Source organism: Lygodium microphyllum, chromosome 8 (assembly GCF_053477565.2).
Source record: "Lygodium microphyllum isolate KBCC chromosome 8, Lygodium_microphyllum_v1.1.10, whole genome shotgun sequence".
Taxonomy (NCBI): Eukaryota; Viridiplantae; Streptophyta; class Polypodiopsida; order Schizaeales; family Lygodiaceae; genus Lygodium; species Lygodium microphyllum.
Window position 1 is genome coordinate 155,006,701 of NC_141142.1, and position 20,259 is coordinate 155,026,959.

General features: G+C 41.5%; 1 protein-coding gene across 2 annotated transcripts in view; it reads right to left on the minus strand.

Moving 5' to 3' along the window:
* The window catches only part of LOC148033024 (Pre-mRNA-splicing factor 3), an 89,679-nt gene extending 69,679 nt beyond the window's left edge, over window positions 1–20,000 (minus strand). Inside the window, exon 1 of one of the 2 annotated variants that reach the window (XM_087683728.1) lies at window positions 19,117–20,000. In XM_087683728.1, coding sequence (XP_087539854.1) covers window positions 19,117–19,916 — 800 coding nt within the window. In that variant the 5' untranslated portion in view covers window positions 19,917–20,000. The remainder of the gene's footprint in view (window positions 1–19,116) is intronic. The other variant, XM_087683729.1, reaches the window with a different exon arrangement.
* Window positions 20,001–20,259: the final 259 nt, after the last annotated feature.

A 20,259-nucleotide genomic window follows, 5' to 3' on the forward strand; every position in this document is an offset into this window, starting at 1 on the left:
CGTACTCCTAGATCAAGGAAAATAAGTGCATGTTGATCTCTAATTTTGCCATGTGCTTTGAAAAGCTCAATGCTATCATCATTAGGCTGATCTGCGACTACATCAAACACTAAACCAACTAAGGTTTTTACCCTTCTTTCTTATCAACTTGCTATTTACTAGGACAGATCCTTGCCATATGGCCCTCCTGCTCACAAATAAAGCATTTATTTGCAGCCATGAGTTCCTTATAGCATGCATCATTTTTCCCACACTTTCTTGGCCATCTACTCCTCTTTCCAGCCCTATTTTCACATTTGCCTTAATTTTCAGCTTTATTTCCAGATGTGCTGTTTTTCTCAAACTCTACCACTTTGACATTTGACTTGACATCATTGGCTTGGAATCTTGCATCCAAGTTCTTGCAATCTTCTGCATCTAACTGGTTCATGTGGTCATCATGTCCACTTCAAATGTGCTTGTCAAGCAGTTTGAAGCAAACATTTGCCTGACGAATTTTAGAGGCCTCTATGAAGTTGCCTCCTGAATAGGCTGCATCAAGGTTTCAACCTGTCTTGTGCACCACTGAAAGATTCAAACTTCACACTTTTGCCACCCTCATCATAGTCCTTTACTGGACCTATGGGAGTCAAATTGTCATATATAGGCTGCTGCAAAAAGGGTGCACTTGTTGCATTCCCATGATAACCAGCACTATCCAATGCATTTACATGACCAGCAGTAAATCCCTATGCTCCAACAGCCCCAACGCGTGCAAATACATTTCCATATGGCCCACTTTGTACCCCAAGCATCATGGCTATGCTGCCATACATGGAATTGTGCATTCCAACTAGCATACCCGAATACATTGGGTGTTGAGAACCATGCATTGGCTGCTGCATACCATGGGGATTCATGCCATACATTCCCTTATGCAGTCCTTGACCAACCATTGCATGAAAAATGATGCCACCACCATGTTAAGAAACCCTTTACCCTTCACCTGCAATTTGCATTTTTTGCGTTTCTGCGTTTTGTGTTTAGGGTTTGCAGCCCCAAAAAGGGGCACCATCCTAGACTGGCTATGCCTATTTATAGGCCACTCTCATTCATTCACCACGGCTGATTCATTCAGTCCGTCACCTCTTCTCTCCAGCCTCTCCACTACCCTCATACCCCTTCAGGAGAACATTGCGGTTCGTGGTTCGTGGTTGTCTTTATCATCTTCCTTGTGCTACGGCACCCTTGTTCCCTTGTATCGTATTCACCCCATGATTCAGGTCTTCATCATTCCATTCATCAGAGTTTCTTCTCTCTTCTCTTCTCTTCTCCATGTTTGCCGAGTTCACTCCGTGTTCCTCCCCGCCAACCCTACTGTCTCGTTGGTACGTCATCTTTTGACACACCAAAGTATCCTTGCTGTCCCATGTTTGCATTTGTAAGAAATACTCTGCTGTCTATATTCCCATGGAATAGCACTACCAAGTTGGCAATGCATTTGCACTTGTGGTCCCACAAGTACCAACTATTTGTGCTCATGAGCAACTTTGGGCTCTTCCAATGGAGGCTTAGGCATTTCCTTCTGTTCTTTTGGTTGTCCCAAAGCTCTAGAAGGCGTCTTCTTCTCGTTGTCTTTGCTGTCCTTCTTTTAGGCATTCAAGAATCGAGTAGACTAAGGATCCTTTGCCAATTCAGCAAAGAGATTTGCTGCTGTCCTCATCTGATCTTTGAACCTATACTGGCCCCAAAGTCCGGCACCCCTTTCGGTATTTGTTTTTCAATTAAAAGATGGAAATTTACAAAAAAAATGAAATGTTCCAAAGTACAAAACCTGTGAACAATTGGCTTTCATCTTTTCTAAGCAAACTTCAGTTGCATAAGGACAGTACAGCATATCCAAAACAACATCCCAAGTAGGAAAATACTTTCTGTGACCATAACTCAATAATTCAAGTGCGGAATTGCAATTTGCAGACCTTTGTATTTACTATTTTTACATGTTTCTTGACCTATCCTCAACCTTATTCCATTCCAGATCTGTTCCATACCAGTTGGACTACAAACCCTTGGACCCTAGCATCATTCTAGCAATAAAACAGTCCCACAAACAGTACTAAATCAGAGCTAAAAACCCTGCTCCCATGTGGCGTGGTCATCACTTTCTTTAGTTACTGCATTGGAGAAGCAATCAGCTGCTCTTGAACCTGGACAGTTAGGCTCTTGCCTCAGCAAAAGTGCAAAGAAAACCTGTACATTCAATGGAATCAGCCCATCATGCAGAGCATTTTCTCTGAGAATAGAGAGAGAGTTGACAAGAGAGAGCAAGCTCTACCTCCGTACATGAGTTAGAGACGAAGAAGTACTCTCCATAGCTGATATACTTGCAGCAATCTGCCCTCATCCCCTGAAAACTCTACCCTCAAATCTGCCCCTCCTCCCTATTACGTTTTTTTTTTTTTAATGCTCTCTCTTTTTTCAAAATTTGTGTCCAAATTGTGACATATGGCATACATGTAACAATTTTCCCATTTAAGCCTTCCAGTCTAAAATTCTCCATGACGGGTACAAAATTTAACCTCGGCACAAACCAGAGAATTAATCCTCGTGCAAAAACGAAGATAATGACGCAAATAGATTCTGGGGTCCAAATATAGTAACTCCCTAAATTTTAGGGATGGTGATCCTTGCATTCCTCAAGTTGTTCTGAGCAACTTTTATCATTGCAACCACATCAAAAAGTGTAATGTGGCTCAGTTACGACGACTTTTATTTTGTGAGCATTCTCACATGTGCATCTCACATGTGCATCTTCTGTCTTGGCCAAGCTCATTGTCTTGCACCATCTCCAATGGCTAAGCACACAATCCCAAACCACTGGCATTCTATTCTTCAGTGCCCATTCAATATGGAACCAGTCCCAAGACTCGGACAAACCGTCAATCCAATTTGTCCCTATGGTTGCCTCTTCTGACCATGCAAAGATCCTGACTTAATGCAAGAGAACTCTGGGTGTAAAAAGCAACAACAACTAAATAAAAATAAAAATAAAATATTTGTATAAGTAAATAAGGAAAGCAACTACAAAAAGTATCACCTCCTAGTGACATATCCCCCTCTTGAAAGAAGCGACCTCGATTACATGCCACACATGCTAACGGATAGCACAAGACGATAACAAGATTCTCCTTGTTATTAGTGCCATCACATGTATCACTTGCTAACAGATGACACGGGCGATGGTAGGAGTTTCCCCACTACCATTTGTGCTATTGCAAGTTCAAGTCTCACATAGATGAAGAATCACATCTTGTATTCAACTATGGTTACTAGGAGCCTTTCTAATATACATGTTTCCGAATGCAACACAGGGTGATAGCACGTATCCCCGAACTATTAGTGTCACAACATATATAATCATTCAATTGAGATGTAGCAAATTCAACTTCAAAGCACTAAGATTTCTTTCAATGATACACATGTTAATGCTAAGTATAAACCATACATTGTGTATTATTCAATGAGATACATTATTCAACTGTACAATAGAGAATGTACATTGCTTCAAAAAGCATTCTAAGTCACTATAGATTCCAGTAAGAAAGCTTCTCGGTAAAGTTGCAATAACTGAGGCGAATCTGCCAGTTCAGCCTTTTCCATCCATTTAGCATCCATTGGTGAATAGTTCTTGAACTTCACCAAAAATTTTCTTATAACTCTACCTTTCACTTTCCTATCTTTATGTGCCAAGATCTCCTCAAGAACTAGAATCTCATCTAATTCCTCTACTTCAGGTTGTACCTCTTGAACCATATCTTCTGACACTTCACCAATAAAAGGCCTCAATAGGCTCACATGGAATGCATTATGAATTTTCCAATTCTCCGGCAATTTCAGCCTATATGCACGTCATTGATCTTCTCTGAGACTTAAAAAGGGCCATAGTAATGCATACTCAGCTTTGGAAACAAACGTTCCTTGCCCTACTATTTTCTCAGACATGCCTTTTGAAAACGCAATAAAACCCAATCATCCTTTTTGAACAAGAGTTCTCGACGATGACTATTAGCAGCTCTTTTCTATTTAGCTTGTGACTTTTCTAAGGCATACTTGACCTTTTTATATGCTTCTTCCCAATCTTTTACATAACGATCTGCTTCAAAAATGTTATCTTTTGTCTGCAAAATGGAAGGCAATTTTTTTCCACCTTCCACAATCTCAAAAGGTGCTTTGCCACTAGATGAGTGCACTGTATTATTGTATGCATACTCAACCAATGGCAAGTAGTGTTCCCACGAAGTCTTATATTCTAAAACATAACACTTTAGTACATCTAAAACAGTCGAATTTGCTTCTTCAAACTACCCATCAGTTTGTGGATGGAAAGAAGATGAAAATTTCAACATAGTGTCTATGTTTTCAAACAATGCTTTCCAAAACAAGCTAGCCATTCTTGAGTCTCTATCACTAATAATTGACTGTGGCATTCCATGGTACTTGAAGATATTATGCATAAATATCTTTACCATGTGTTTTGACTTAACCTTTTTCCTTACAGGAATGAAATGTGTATGTTTGCTGAATCTGCAAATAATAGTCCCGATTCCATCATTCCCTGGAGAAGTTCTTGGAAGATCAAAAATGAAATCCATGGCAATACTTTTCCACAGCCTTTCTGGAATAGGCAATGGTTGCAATAACCCTAGTGCCTTCTGTCTATCAAATCTGACCTTTTGGCATACAAGGCAAGTTCTAACATATGCATTAACATTAGATCTCAAGGCTGGCCAATAGAGGAAAGTCTCTACCGCTTTGACTATAGCATCTATACCACGATGTCCTACATACGGTGGAGCATGACTTTCTAATAAAACTTTTGGCCTTAGTTGTTTTGTAATACATAGTCTTCCATGCATCATGATAAAGCCTTCTTTGAACACATAATGATCATGATGTTGGCCATTAATCAACTGTTCATAGATTTCAGAGAAATCTTCATCATCAGCATACTGCTCTTTCATATCATCCAATTCATGGTGTTAAGAAATTGAAACAGCTAACACCTGTGGTTTGCGAGATAAAGCATCTGCAACTACATACTTGTTGCCTACCACATGCACTATCTGAAAATAAAACATAGATAGGAAATTTACCCAACACATGTTTCTCTGACAATCTAGCCTATGTGAGAAAGTATCTAAGTGTTTGATGATCCGTTTGCACTACAAAATCAGCACCAAGCAAATAGTGCTTCCAACTAGCAAGTGCATGGATCACAGCCAATAACTCTTTCTCATAAATTTGGTAAGTCCTTTCAACAACAAGGAGTACTCTACTCTTGTATGCCACAACTCCGCCATTCTGCATTAATACAACACCAATGCTATTACCACATGCATCACGCTGCACTACGAATGGCTTAGACAGATCTAGCAAAATAAGTACTGGATCTGTAGTCATTTTCCCCTTCAAACATCTAAATGTTGATTTCTCGTTGTCAATCCATTGCCATTTGACATCCTTCTTTTCAAGCGCATGTAAAGGAGAAGCAATCTCTGCAAAGTGTCTTACAAATCTTTTATAGTAAAAGTGTAGGCCAAGGAAACTGCGGACATCATGAACGGTTTTCAAGTCTGGCCAAGAGACAATTGCTTCTATCTTTGCACGATCCATCTTCACACCATCTTGAGAAACTATGTACCCAAGGAAGTGAATCTCTTCCAAAAAGAATTCACTCTTCTTGCCATTAATGAGTAATCTGTTACACTTAAGCTCATTAAAGGCTGTAACTAAATGTTTTCTATGCCCCTCTTCATTCTTTGAAAAGATAATCATATCATCAAAGAATGTGTCAACGAAACTTTGATAAGGGCAGAAAATTCTATCCATCATCCTATTAAACATGGCAAGAGCATTGGTCAATCCAAACGGCATGACTAGAAATTCATAGAGAACAAATGTCATTCTAAAAGCACTCTTATGGTTATCCTCTGGCCTGATTCTGATTAGATGGTACCCACTTTTCAAATCTATCTTGCTAAACATTCATGCTCCATGTAATCGATCAAGAATGTCATCTATCCTCGGAATTGGAAACCTATTCTTGATCCTATTCTTATTCAAGACTTTGTAGTCAATACACATTTGCCAAGAGCCGTCCTTTTTCTGAACTAGCATCATAGGTGAACAAAATGAAGAACTATTGGGCTGAATTAGTCCCTTCTGTAAAAGCTCATTAGCATGTGTCATAATCTCTTTCTACTGTGTTGCACTCACCCTGTACGATGGCCTATTGGACGAACTAGTCCTTGGAATAAGATCTATGGTATGATCTTCAGGCCTCTCAAGGGGTAACTCTCCTGGTAACGAATCTGAGAAACAATCACTGAATTAATTCAAGAAAGCCCTTCTACTTGTCAGAGTGGAGCAATGCGGAAGCGAATGACCATGACAAAAAGTGAACGGAAAGAGGAGAGAGAGAGAGAGAAAGAGATAGTGAAACGCAAAAAATCTGCAATGAAGAATGCTGTATAAGAATGCAGAATTATACACGGGTGCAGAGAGAATATCTGCATATGTCTCCACCTTGATGACCTCAATCTCCGTCAGCCCGAGTGCTGTCTCCGTCACCAGCAAGCTCTTCCATCAGATCAAAAGCTCGATGGTGACAATTACCGCATATGGCATGTGATGATGTTGGCCATATTGGAGTCTTATGATTTGACGGAGCTTGTGATGGAGGAGATCAACGGGCCCTCGATGAGAGAGGAGTCCAAACTCTCTTCCAGTGCTCGTGGGGAATTGACCAAAGCCCAGTCTCATTGGGACAAATTGAATGTCGGGATTCGTTCTTTTCTTTTTCTGTCTTGTACAACAGCCGTGATAGCCTATATTGAGCACTTGACAGTGGCTCGAGAGATATGGCTGGAACTCCACGTCAATCTCTATAGACATCTTCACCTTCAAGGTCTGCACAAACGCAAAAGAAACCCCCTCTGACTGTGAAAATGCAGCCTGCTAGGGCTCTTATCTCTGATTCCCAAACCTTCTTCAACCGCCAAAGGTGATGGAAAAGTAAAATCTGCGATTGAAGGCAAAAACACGACCTCCTTCCTCTAACAACAGAAAAACAGCAGCAGCTTCAGCAAATCTTCTCTTTTCTTGCACGTCCACACTCGCCTTAGCCTTGTTCTAATGCGCAGCCCACCTACTCGCACTTGGAACGCTGAAAACGCAGCCTTGTGTCGCGCTGAAAACTCCTCTTCACATAGGTCCACCCTAGGTCAATCCTTCAATGCATTGATACCATGTCAGAGTGGAGCAATGTGGAAGCGAATGACCATGACAAAGAGTGAACGGAGAGAGAAGAGAAAGAGAGAGAGAGTGAAACGCAGAAAATCTGCAGTGAAGAATGTTGTATAAGAATGCAGAATTATACACGGGTGCAGAGAGAATATCTGCGTATGTCTCCGCCTTGATGACCTCGATCTCCGTCAGCCCGAGTGCTGTCTCTGTCACCAATAGGCTGTAATCTGTCGGATACAAGTGATAGACAATGTGCTGGAGGAATGTTATAAATAGCAGAAAAGAAAAGCTAAATAATGACCAGGTCGGCTACATTAAATGCAGCCGATTGGTGCACAACGGTCCGACTGCACCTGCCTGGCCGACTACAAACTGCCACGTGGCATCTGCCCTCGCTACTGATGTGGCAGCCTGCCTGCTGCGCTGTCTTGCACACTGTAACACACCTAGCTGTCCAGGGAATGACAATCTCTAACACTACTTTCATCTAGTACAGACACATTACTATCAACTTCATTAACTTGCTTTGCAAAAACCAAGTACACAGCAATATGATTTTTCATTACAAAAGTAATTGCAAAAGCACAAACAACTGGGATAGACTCTCCTTTAAGCTTCACATCTAACACGAGTCTTGCTTCTATGTACAAGAGTAATCGTTCTATTGTAAGTATCCCAAATAGCATGCATCCTGTGGCACCATGGAATACCCAACAGAACATCACAACCCTCTAAAGGCATAATATGAAACTCCTCTGTGTCCACATAGCTCTGGATATGAATACGGAGTTTGCCAAGAATGGGGGTGACACGTTCAGTATGTCCTGGGCATGCCAAATCAGCCTGTCCAACTAGTCCCATTTCCTCAGGACGTATACCCAGCCTAGTTGTCAATGCCGGTGAGATAAAGTTTGCACAAGCTCCAAAATCAAAGAAAATAAGCGCTGTGGAATCTCTGATCTTTCCCCAAGCTTTGCACAATTTTGTAGCATCATCAATTGATTGATCTCCCACCATATTAGGCACTAAGCCAATGTTGGGCTTCTTTTTACTTGGCGCATCTTTAGAAGATTCCTGTGGGCACTTAGAAGCAATATGGCATTTCTGTTCACATATAATGCATTTCCCAGCCATCATCAAAGCCTTTCTTTCTTCAAATGATTTGCCAAAAAGTGGCCTCTTCTGTCCTTTGCCCTGTTTAAAAGAAGTCTGAGACTGTTGCTGAAAATGTTTCTTCCAAAAAGACTTCTTTGCAAAGCTGGTCTTTTCTACAAATTGCTTCTTCTTCTTGTCGGGATCCAGCTTAAACTGAGAATCCTTCTTTTCAGTGCCTTTAAAGCTGTCAGCTTTTCCTTTCAACAATGCATTTGCCACACCAGCATTTTCAATTAACTATACCATATTTGTAGTCCTGGTCTTGGTACAATAATCCCTGATGGCTTCTTGCAAACCGCAACAATACTTTTTAATTTTTTCTGACATGGGCACTATCATGTAAGAACTCACGGGCAAAAGTGCTTCCCAAAAATTCTTATTGTACTCTTCTAAATCCGCACAATTTGCCACGTCCAATTTATGCCATGCAGTCATGACATCTACTTCAAACGTGTTAGTTAACCATGAAGCTACAAACAACTGTTTAAAATGGACCCAAGTGGCAGGTGCATATCCTTGCATCAACAATATGTTCCACCCCTGCAAAGCATTACCTTTCAAAAAAGTTGCAACCTTCTACACCTTAGAAGTCTCAGTAAAATTCCCTCCAGTGTAAGCTGCGTCAAACTGCTATATAAATGTCAAAGCTTTCAGCTTATCTTGCATACCACTGAAGGTTTCAAACTTTATTGCCTGACCACCCTCTTTAAAGTCTTTAGGCTTTGCACTTTTTGGTGTCACATTGTCATAGACAGGTGGTTGTAAAAAGGGGAGTCCCTTAGGCACATTATCAACATTAATTTCACCTGTTTTAGCTGCCATATACCCACTAGGCTGAGAAAAACCAGCCACTGCATTTTGTACTCCAAGCAGGGCTACAGACCAATATTAGCATAAAGTGGGTTCAATAGGCATCATTTCTAGTGGCCATAGAAACAGGAAACCGCCAGAACGGCCCCCGACACATGGATTCGCCATCCCCGGCACGAAGCCGTCATGGGACGCGTTGCGAATTGGTGGATTGTTCCTCGTCTGAAACAAGACAAGGAACGCCACGTGACATCCACTTATCTTCGGCCGGCCGCTACTCCCGCCCAATCATCTCCGATTGTGCGTTTCACCCGCTTCTCTCCTACCTGCTGCTATCGTCTACCCGTTCCCGCCCCCAGTGACCAGTCCACACGGCGCCCATGCCCTATTGCCCCATCAATGGCCAGCCGCCAATCCCCCCGTCTCCTTCCGCCTCCAACCTCTCTTCTTTCTTCTTCCTTCTCTTCCTTCTCCCTTCTCTTCTTCCTTCTCTTCTTCTCTCGAGTCTTCCTTCTTCTCCAAGTTCCAAGTTCTCCATTCTTCTCCTCTTCTCTTCTTCTTCTACCTTCTCTTCTTTTCCCTTTTCTCTTGACTCTTGACTCTTGAGCTTTCTCCCTTCTCTCAAGACTCGAGTTCTCACTTCTCTCGAGCCATTTTTATTTCAATTTTCAGCCTGAAATGGCTTCATCTTCCCGCCCCGCTCGTCGGGCTAATGGTCGAGGAAGAAGGTTCGATGATTAGTCATGGTGGGAAGAAATGTTGACTGCCCAATGAGCGGTGGAGAATCTCAACCATGGACTTGCAAGCTTTGCCCATACAAGTGAACTAGTGAAGCAAACAAGGTAATCCATTGAGCTGAGCATTTGTATTTTGAATTTTTATTGATTTTAATTTTTCAAAGTTACTTAAATATTAGAATATGGAATACCAATTGCCACTTGTTCCGTTTATGCATAATCAAGTCCGAGCTCATCTCCTACATGCGTCAAATTCAAAGATACAATTTTGTCCGAATGTGACCTTGGAGAAGCAAAGGGAGCTTCGTGACCATGTAGCAGGTCAACAAGCTTATCTTCCATCTAGACCACGACGTGTTGCAGTTGACCGTGCAACTTATGTGACATCATCTCCATCATATGTATCTAAAGCAGGGTCAGTATCAAGAAGTGCTACCTCCACACCTGCTACAAGCATTGCATCGGCCATGGCATCAACAGCACCACATGTTGCACATAGACAAAGCACACTTGATGCTAGTTGGGATCCCAAGAAGAAGGAAGAGATGGATACATCAGTAGCACGCTTTTTTTATCATGACCACATTCCATTTCGTGCAACCAAGTTAGAGTATTTTAAATTGATGTGCAAGAAGATTGGTGAGTATGGCCCTTCGTATGTACCTCCATCATCAGAGACCTTACGCACCACTTTGCTCGACAAGGAAAAGTGCCTTGTTGAGCAAGCAGTAGTGACTAGAAAGAGCCTGTGGGCTAAAAATGGAGTTTCCTTGATTGCTGACGGTTGGAGTGATACACGCAAGCGATCCATTCATGGTATGGTTGCTTATTCTCGTGGGGAAATGTATTTCATATCTTCACATGATGCATCGGGGACAAGAAAGTCAACAGATGTACTTGTAGCAGAGTGGGTTACCGGTATTGAGCTTATTGGCCTGGAGCATGTGGGATTTGTTGCAGATGGAGAGCCCGCAAATAGGGCAGCAGGTGCTATTATCCAAGGATATTATCCGCATATCACACTTTCATATTGTATGGCTCATTGCTTAAACAACCTACTAAAGGATATTGGTAACCTGTCATAGAGCAAGGAGCTGAAATGGTTAGCTTTGTATTGAATCACCAGTTTCTTCACCATCACGTCTCTTTGCGGTGGAAGAAGACACTTTTAAAATACTCTGATACCAGATTTGCCTTTAACTTCTTAATGCTAGGCAAATTAAGAGAATGGAGTGGTGCCTTGAGGCAATTATTTCTTAGTGATGAGTTTACCTCATCAACATTGGCAGATACTCCTCCAAGTATCTTATGCTTGGAGAAAGCAAATAACTCCACTTTTTGGGATGATGTAAAGTAGATAGATGCTATTGTATCACCTATTGTGCATTTATTGAGGGTTATGGATACTATGCAACCTTACATTAGCAAGGTATATGAGGCTATGGATAGACTGAATGAAAAGTTGCAGGAGTTGGCACCAAATGATGAGGCATATGAGAAGATACGCCATTTAGTTGTGACGAGGTGGAAATCCTACAGCTCACCCATGCATGCAACTACATTCGTTGTGGATCCTGAGTTCCAGGGCAAGGGTCAGGATAATGACACCGAGGTTATGGATGCATGGAGACTTATATTGTCTCGTCTAGTGCCTGATCATGGCACTAGACGAAAGATTAGAGATCAACTTCCATGTTATAGAACCTTTTGAGGTTCTTTTGGTTGTGGGGATGCACAGGAGGATCGTAGCTTTGTAATGGGAGGACTATGGTTCGGATGGTTCTAAGTTGCAGCAACTAGCCATCCGTATTTTGAGTCAATCAGTTAGCTCGTCTTGTTTGGAGCAATTGTGGAGTACATAGCTCACATTGCTTCAAAGAAGAGGAACCGTCTTGGTGTGGAGAGGGCAAACGATCTACTATTTGTTAGTGCTGTTATGTAGCAGTATGACAACAAAGTCCGATCCATTCACATAGTGGGAGATGTAGCAAAAAGAGGAGACACATGCTAATATTGAGGGAGATGCGGCAATTCAAGGTACACATGATGATGAGGCTAGCACTTCAAGAGTAGCTAGAGCAACCTCAGATCATGATGATAATCTTTGATTTAGTTTACTTATCATTAGTCTCATGATACATGACACATGTACATTGTATATGATATTATGATCATTGATAATAGTGTGACACTTAGGCAGTTGTGCCATGCCGATATTATATTTGTACTTGCAGTCTTGCAATTGCTCTTTGGGCTATTTTGGCATGCCGCATTTTGCTTCAGTCTAGAGATTAGACTTTATATTTGTAGTCTTTGTTGGGGCAATGAGCATGTTCTTTCAAAGATTAGACTTCATATTTGTATCTTTTAAGTTTTTTGGCAATGGCACTATAGGCATATTCTTTCAGCTTAGACTTTAAAGTTTAGTTCATTGTTCATTGTCTTATCATTTATGGCATATGTATTATGCCTTTTATTATTTATAATTGAATAGGTTACCGCTTGAGCCTTGTAAGTTGCAATTCAATTTCTAATGAGTAGTTTTAGAATGAGGCATGATATCTTAAAGTTAAAACTTAAAATGATTTGTCCTTGTGGATTATATACCTTGGTTTTAACACTCTAGAGTCCACATGGATTATGAGTGAAATATTAAATTTTTTTCATGAATTTTAATTTTTTAAATGCAGTTCCCGTTTCCATGTCTCCGTTCCCTAGGTTTGGCGTCCCCGTCCCCATTCCCCGTTTCATGTTTCTATGCTGGTGGCCCTTTGGACAAGTATCCCTGATAACCAGTGGGTAATCCAACCATTGCTTGAAAAACTGACCCACCACCAAAGTAACCAAGATAAGTAGCAAATTGAGAAGGAATAGTCTGTTGTGCCACTTGTGCATTACTTCCTTGACCATTCACTCCCTGGTCTTGTGCTTGTGCTTCTTGTTGCACTGGACCTGTCTCCATGTTTGGTGTCTTTTCCACATGCTTACGCACATTAGAGGTTTGTCTTTTTTAGCACTCCATGGTATGATATGATGACTCAGCCTGAAAATCCTCATTATATGACTTCAAAAATGTTTGCATCCGAGGATTCTTTACAAGTTATTCGAAGAAAGAGCCAACCATACTAAGCAGTTGTGCCATAAACAAGTCCTCATGTTCTTGCTCCTCGTCCTGTGGTTCAATCTCGGTTCTAGAAGGTGTTGACACCTGTGCACCAATATTGTCTCTTTGGTGTCTATGAGCAACAGAATAACTCTTTTCTTCATGAGGGAGTTTTCCTTTGCCTTTGTCCATGTCTACCATCTCTCTAGTTCTGTATCCAACAAATATTGTATCCAACAAAAATCTTGTAGTCTCTCACCTGTAATCTCTGTAAAACCTATGTATGGCCTTCTCACCCAAAAACTGTCCGAGCGTAAATTCTTGCAGAAAAGAATTCAAATCCTGGGGATGGAACCATGGAACCGGTCTATGACTCACACAAAGCGGTAGTCCCTTCAATTAATACCTGGTCTTTTCACATACACACACAAACAGAGACCTCACCCCCTCGCTCAATACTAGATTGGCCCCGAAGTCTAGCCCCCCTTTCGGTATTTCTTTTTCAATTAAAAGATGGAAATTTACAAAAAAATGAAATGTTCCAAAGTACAAAACCTGTGAACAGTTGGCTTTCATCTTTTCTGAGCAAATTTCGACTGCATAAGGACATATCCAAAACAACATCCCAAGTAGGAAAACACTTTTTGTGACCATAACTCAATAATTCAAGTGCGGAATTGCAATTTGCAGAACTTTGTATTTACTATTTTTACATGTTTCTTGACCTGTTCTCAACCTTATTCCATTCCAGATCTATTCCATACCAGTTGGACTACAAACCTTTGGACCCTGGCATCATTCCAGCAGTAAAACAGTCCCACAAACAGCACTAAATCAGAGCTGAAAACCATGTTCCCATGTGGCATGGTCATCACTTTCTTTAGTTCCTGCATTGGAGAAGCAATCAGCCGCTCCTGAATCTGGACAGTTAGGCTCTTGCCTCAGCAAAAGTGCAAAGAAAACACAGAATTGTACATTCGATGGAATCATCCCATCATGCAGAGCATTTCCTCTGAGAATAGAGAGAGAGTTGACTAGAGGGAGCAAGCTCTACCTCCGTACATGAGTTAGAGACAAAGAAGTACTCTCCATAGCTGATGTACTTGCAGCAATCTGCCCTCAGCCCCTAAAAACTCTACCCTCAGATCTGCCCCTCTTGCCTATTATGTTTTTTTTTAAAATGCTCTCTTTTGGAAATTTGTGCCCAATTTGTGACATATGGCATACATGTAACAATTTTCCCATTTAAACCTTCTGGTCTAAAATCCTCCATGATCGGTGCAAAATTTAACGTCGACACAAACCAAAGAATTAATCCTCGTGCAAAAACGAAGATAATGATGCGAATAGATTCTGGGTCCAAGAATAGTAACTCTCTAAATTTTAGGAATGGTGATCCCTGCATTCCTCAAGTTGTTCTGAGCAGCTTTTATCATTGCAACCACATCAAAAAGTATAATGTGGCTCAATTACAATGACTTTTATTTCGTGAGCATTCTCACATGTGCATCTTCTGTCTTGGCCAGGCTCATTGTCCTGCACCATCTCCAGTGGCTAAGCACACTGGCATTCTATTCTTCAATGCCCATTCAATATGGAACCAGTCCCAAGGCTCAGAGAAACCATGAGTCCAATTTGTCCCAATGGCTGCCTCTTCTGGCCATGCAAAGATCCCAGCTTAATCCAAGAGAACTCTGGGGGTAAAAAGCAACAGCAACTAAAGAAAAATAAATATAAAATATTTATATAAGGAAATAAGGAAAGCAACTGCAAAAAGTATCACCTCCAAGTGACACCACGTGAATGACCAAGCTAAGATGCATCATCACCACTTGATCTTGTATCACCGTGTGAAGACATACTTGTTGTAATCAGCAGCTAAGCACAATTTCAGCAATAATGCAAAGCTTCCAACTTGCAATCAAGTACCTTGGGCAAACCAATTCAAAGGATTTGATGGTATCTAGGCAGTGGAACCATGAAACCAATCTTCCTTCCGTGGAGGGGTGGTAATAACCTGATAATAACTTAAATACAACCAGCAATAACTAATGAAATGCTAAGTCACAAAAATTTACCAATCAATCTTGGACATTGGACAGCTTGTTGGCCCCAAAATAGGTAGCCCTTTAGGTATTTCTTTATTTTTAATTGCAATTGAATTCGAATACAATGGGATTCCTTCAATCCACTTCACAATCCAAAAGCCCCTTGCTGTCAATAATGACCAGCAAGTCTTCAAATTGATTTGGCACTTGATTTGCTCAAGGAATTGGCCTTCACTGACTCTTTGGGAAATGGCAAGCCATCCCCTTTGCGTGCGCTGCATTTAGGTCAACCAGTATCAAGATTCAATTCCCAACAAGGATTTCAAACGAGCTAGCCCAAGGAGTTTGTTTCTACAAATTTGTGTGGACCTATGCAAACAAAGTGCCTTAAGGAGAGTCTTTATTTCATGTTGATTGTGGATGATTTCAGCAAGATGACTTGGGCCTACTTTTTGAAGTTGAAGTCAATGGCTTTCTCTCAATTCAAAGGTCGCTCATCTTTGAGGAGAACCATTCTGGATAGAAGTTCAAGATAGTTAGATCCAACAAAGGTGGAGAGTTTGTCTCAAATGAGTTGGCTTGTTTCTATGCAGGGTGAGGGCTTCATCAAGAGTTTACCAACACCAACACCCCCCACGATAATGGGATCTTGCAACACAAGAATAGGAGTGTGATAGGGATGGCACAAACTATCATGGAGCATCAGCAAATACCTTTAGTTTCTGTGAGCTGAAACAATGTAGACACTGCAATTCATACCCTCACCTGATCACCCACCTCAACCATTGCCAATATGACTCCATTTGGGGCTTATTTTGGACTAAAGCAGAATGTTTCTTATTTAAGGGTATTCGGATGTGATGCCTATGTTCACATTTTGAAGTAGTTTGGACACCACAATTCATATCCTCACCTGATCACCCACCTCAACCATTGCCGGTATGACTCCATTTGGGGATTATTCTGGACTAAAGCCAAATGTTTCTTATTTCAAGGTATGCAAATGTGACATCTATGTTCACATTTCAAAGAAGACATGAGACAAGTTCGAGCCCACGCCCAAGAAAAAGGTTTTCATTAGTTACAGATCCTAGTCACAGGGGTACAAGATCTATAATACAATCTCCCGTGATGTCTATACAAGCCAAGATGTTCAATTTGTCGAGGTTCCAACTGTAGAGGGGGGTGAAGAGCACCCTATTCTTGGAGATCCTGGTAACAAAAGGGCACTTGAGCCAATGCCTTCAAAACCTATGCCCTTAGTTCTATTGATGAGGAGATTGCTTCTCCATCCAATGCCCCACTAGTCGATGTTCCAAATTCTATAGAGGAAGAGCAACAGGGAGAGTATCAGCCGCCTCCTCGTTTGGGCACATGATACACGGATCTAGGGACTTCTCAAGGAGTAGCAATCAAGTTCCCCTAACCTTGGCCTACCTTATCCAGCAAGTGCAAGTGATTCAGCTTTGGCATTTCAAGACTAGATAGGCTCCGACTAAGACTCAAACTAGACTAGTGATGTCGATCACTAGTGATTGACTACAAGCCATTGTTTTCTTCTAAATACAGATGCAATTTCTTGGAGCAACAAGAAAGAGCCAACAATTGCCCTTTCTTCAACGAAGATTGAGTACCGAGTCAGGCCATTGTTTTCTTCCAGGTATAGGTACAATTTCTTTGAGTAGCAAGAAGCAACCTACAAGTGCTCTTTCTTCGACGGAGGCTAAGCACCAAGAGGGATCTTCTACTACTTGTGAGACCATTTGGCTTCGGAGATTATTAAGTGAGCATGGATGTGAGCAACCTCAAGCCACCAAACTTCTATGTGACAATGAGAGTTACATAGCCTTGGCGCAAAATCCCATTTCATGCAAGGACTAAGCACATGAAGATATAGTATCACTTTATCCATGAGAAGATCTTGGATGGACCATTAACATGGAGTATTCTGAGACAAAGGATAATGTGGAAAATTTGTTTACCAAGGCACTTCTTTAGGCTGTTCTTCATCAACATTCTAGATCCTTGTGTCTTATGCCACGTCCATGATCTGAGAGGGGGTGTTAGAGATTTGGTCACCTGTAGGATGAGCACTCAACTCGAACAAGGTAGTTAGGCACTTTCATCATGTAAAGAAGCAAGTCAGACAACAGACGGGCAATTGTCAATGCATATGGACAACAATCTAGGAGAGCTAGCCAAAACAGGCAGCAAGCACAACAGCAAGTCGGACAAGTACCACATGGCAGCCTATCTACAATTGGCAGTGCATTTATTGCAGTTGTTGACTATTGCATCATTTTCGTCATTATTTTCCACTATGTATAAGAGCATGTCCCTTGGGTCAAAATTACTTTATAATTTGTGCAAATGGCAACATTCCGACTGTCCATACTCTCACAGCCCTTTGTACATATTCCACCCTATATTCAACATTCATCCTCTCCAATATTCAACATTATTCTCTCTCTCTCTCTCTCTCTCTCTCTCTCTCTCTCTCTCTCTCTCTCTCTCTCTCTCTCTCTCTCTCTCTCTCTCTCTCTCTCTCTCTCTCTCCATGTTCACTTCTTTCTTTCAGTCCAGTGATATGCTTCTGCATAGCTAGGCCTGACGGTATCATCTCATCTTGCATGCTTGCATCATTTGGAGAGATGGAGACTGGAGGCACTCTGATGGTCAAGCTATATTCTCATTTTTCTCATGCTTTGGTGTATGGATTCCAAGGCCCTCTTGTTCATTTCATAGCATGGCTTCAAGAGGTAGGATGAGATCACAGTCTCCATTAGTGGGCAACGATTAGGATCAAGTAATCTCAAATTTCCATAAAGACTGTGTTGCTGAGCTAGCTTATCTTTTAGCATAAACATTCTATTCATATGCAACACTCTTTCATTGGATTAGAAAATGTTTATGAGAGATTTAGGACAGCCATTGTGATCAAAGACAGTGAACCTGGTCCAAGCTTTAAAATAATGTCGGTCATTTTAGTCCAAGGGCGCAGGGACAAAAGGCAGTAGTAAATGTGAACAAGTGTTTGCAACAAAAGGTTGAGCATTTGGTAGAAGCCATGCATACAGCCATGGATTTAACAACACTAAAAGAGACTACAACATAATCGCAATGACAATAAAGGAACTGTCAAACAAAACAAATGAGATATGAGAAAACGAAGTGGTAAAGTGTGAGTGAGTGAATGTGAAAGAGAGGGGAAATTTTGAAACAACATATACTTTCAAACAGAAAAATGGAAACTATGACAACACATGAAAATGTAAACAAAGAAAGACAAAGTTTACGAAGCCAAAGGAATCTAGAAATTCCAACTAGTAATGGCAGAGGTAAACATCAAGCAAAGAATACTACAAAGCAGTTTCAAACATAAATAATAAGGACATCACACTGTCAAAATGATGACTTGGAACATCAACCAAGTTCTCTCTCATATGTAAAAGAATGGAGATCATCATGTTCAACCAATGCCACCAATACAGACAAAGGTTTGGATAATTTGCAGTTGCACACCTAACATAATACAAGACCACATACAAATCTTCACAACAAGGCAACAAAGACCTCACAAGGCACATCCTTCAGAAAAACTAAAATCTTACAGGTCCATGTAGACCAACAAATGCACAAGCCCATGATAAGGGGATGTGACGGCCTCCCGAATGCACAGCATTGAACTCATTATTCAGTGAATTGATCTATTCAGTCTCTGCCTATGATACAAATTTTGGCCGATTTATTCACAAATTGTTGCAATTCGTGGAATATCTAGAGCCAATCACCCTTGTGAGTTATCAACATTGGCGTGCTGATTGCTTGCTGCATCTGCTCCTAACTAGTAACTTACAGTGGTGCATTATATTTGTATATTTTCTGAGGTAGTTTAAACTCGATTAGAACATCAGAAAATGGACACATCAGAGCATATAAGACCATTCAAATCAACAGAAAACAAAGTAACAATGCTTACCGTTGCTCTTCATCCACATGCTTGCCCTGACTACCTTTGTCTTTTTCTAGTGCTCTTAGTCCAGCATCCTTAACTCTATCCACCTCAATATGTTTCTGATGGTCTGGTTGATGATCAGGCTCCATTTCCCTATCCCTGCTCATGCTGTCATATGTCTCATAGTCTTGGCCCTCCTTGAGATCCTGGCTGTAGTCAAGGTCCTTCTCGTGTTCCCTATCCTTGTGTGTGCTGTGAACTTGACCATGATCCCGGTCCCTATGTTTGCTAACACTGCCACGGTCTTTACTCTTGCTAGAGCCATGCTCATGGTCCCTCTCTCGGCTCCTGCTGCGATCCCTGTCATTCAGCTCTTTGTCACGATCTTCACTCCTGCGATGATCGTGACTCCTATGATAACTGTGATCCCAATCACGGTCCCTATCAACTTGGTCACGGTCTCTTCCTTTACCATGAGATCGTTCCTTCTCCTTGGTTCTGTGTTTTTCTGCATCTCTGCTCTTATCTCCATGACTCTTGTGCTTCTCCCTGTCAGTTTCTTTCTCCTTCTCCCTCGAGCTTCTTTCCTTGTCTTTGTTCTTCTCTGACTCCCTTTCCCGGTCCTTATGCCGATGGCTTCTTTCCCTCTCTTTGTCAGAGTCTCTGGTTTTGTCCTTGTAAACCCGCTCTTTGTCTTTCTCTGAGTCTCTGTCCTTCTCTGAAATGGCGCGCCTCTTCCTGCCTGTGGCGGAAAAATCGTCCTCTTCCATTCGGCGCTTTCGGCCATTCGAACGCAGCTCACCCTGCTCCCCTTCCATGGCCATGGGGCTCGCAAGTCGCCTAGACCTTACAAAGGACCGACACAGACTGAACCCTTCAGATAATATTGCGAAAGAGATGCGCAAACGACCTTCTTAAGTTTATAAAGGCGTTAATGACCATAGCATCTATATTAACCTTGTCCCTAAGCTCAATGAGAAAATGCAAGAAGGCGGATAAGTGTCCCAAGTGAGAGTGCAGTGTAGAGAGCGGCTGACTACGATGCCAAGGTCGCCACCTTCTTCGAAGACTACCAAGCTGCCTTCACATAAGCTATTAGGAGGCTTCTAACCAGGCCCTTCTCGAAGGACAAGGTGGAATATGCCCTAAAGATGATGAAGGACAAGA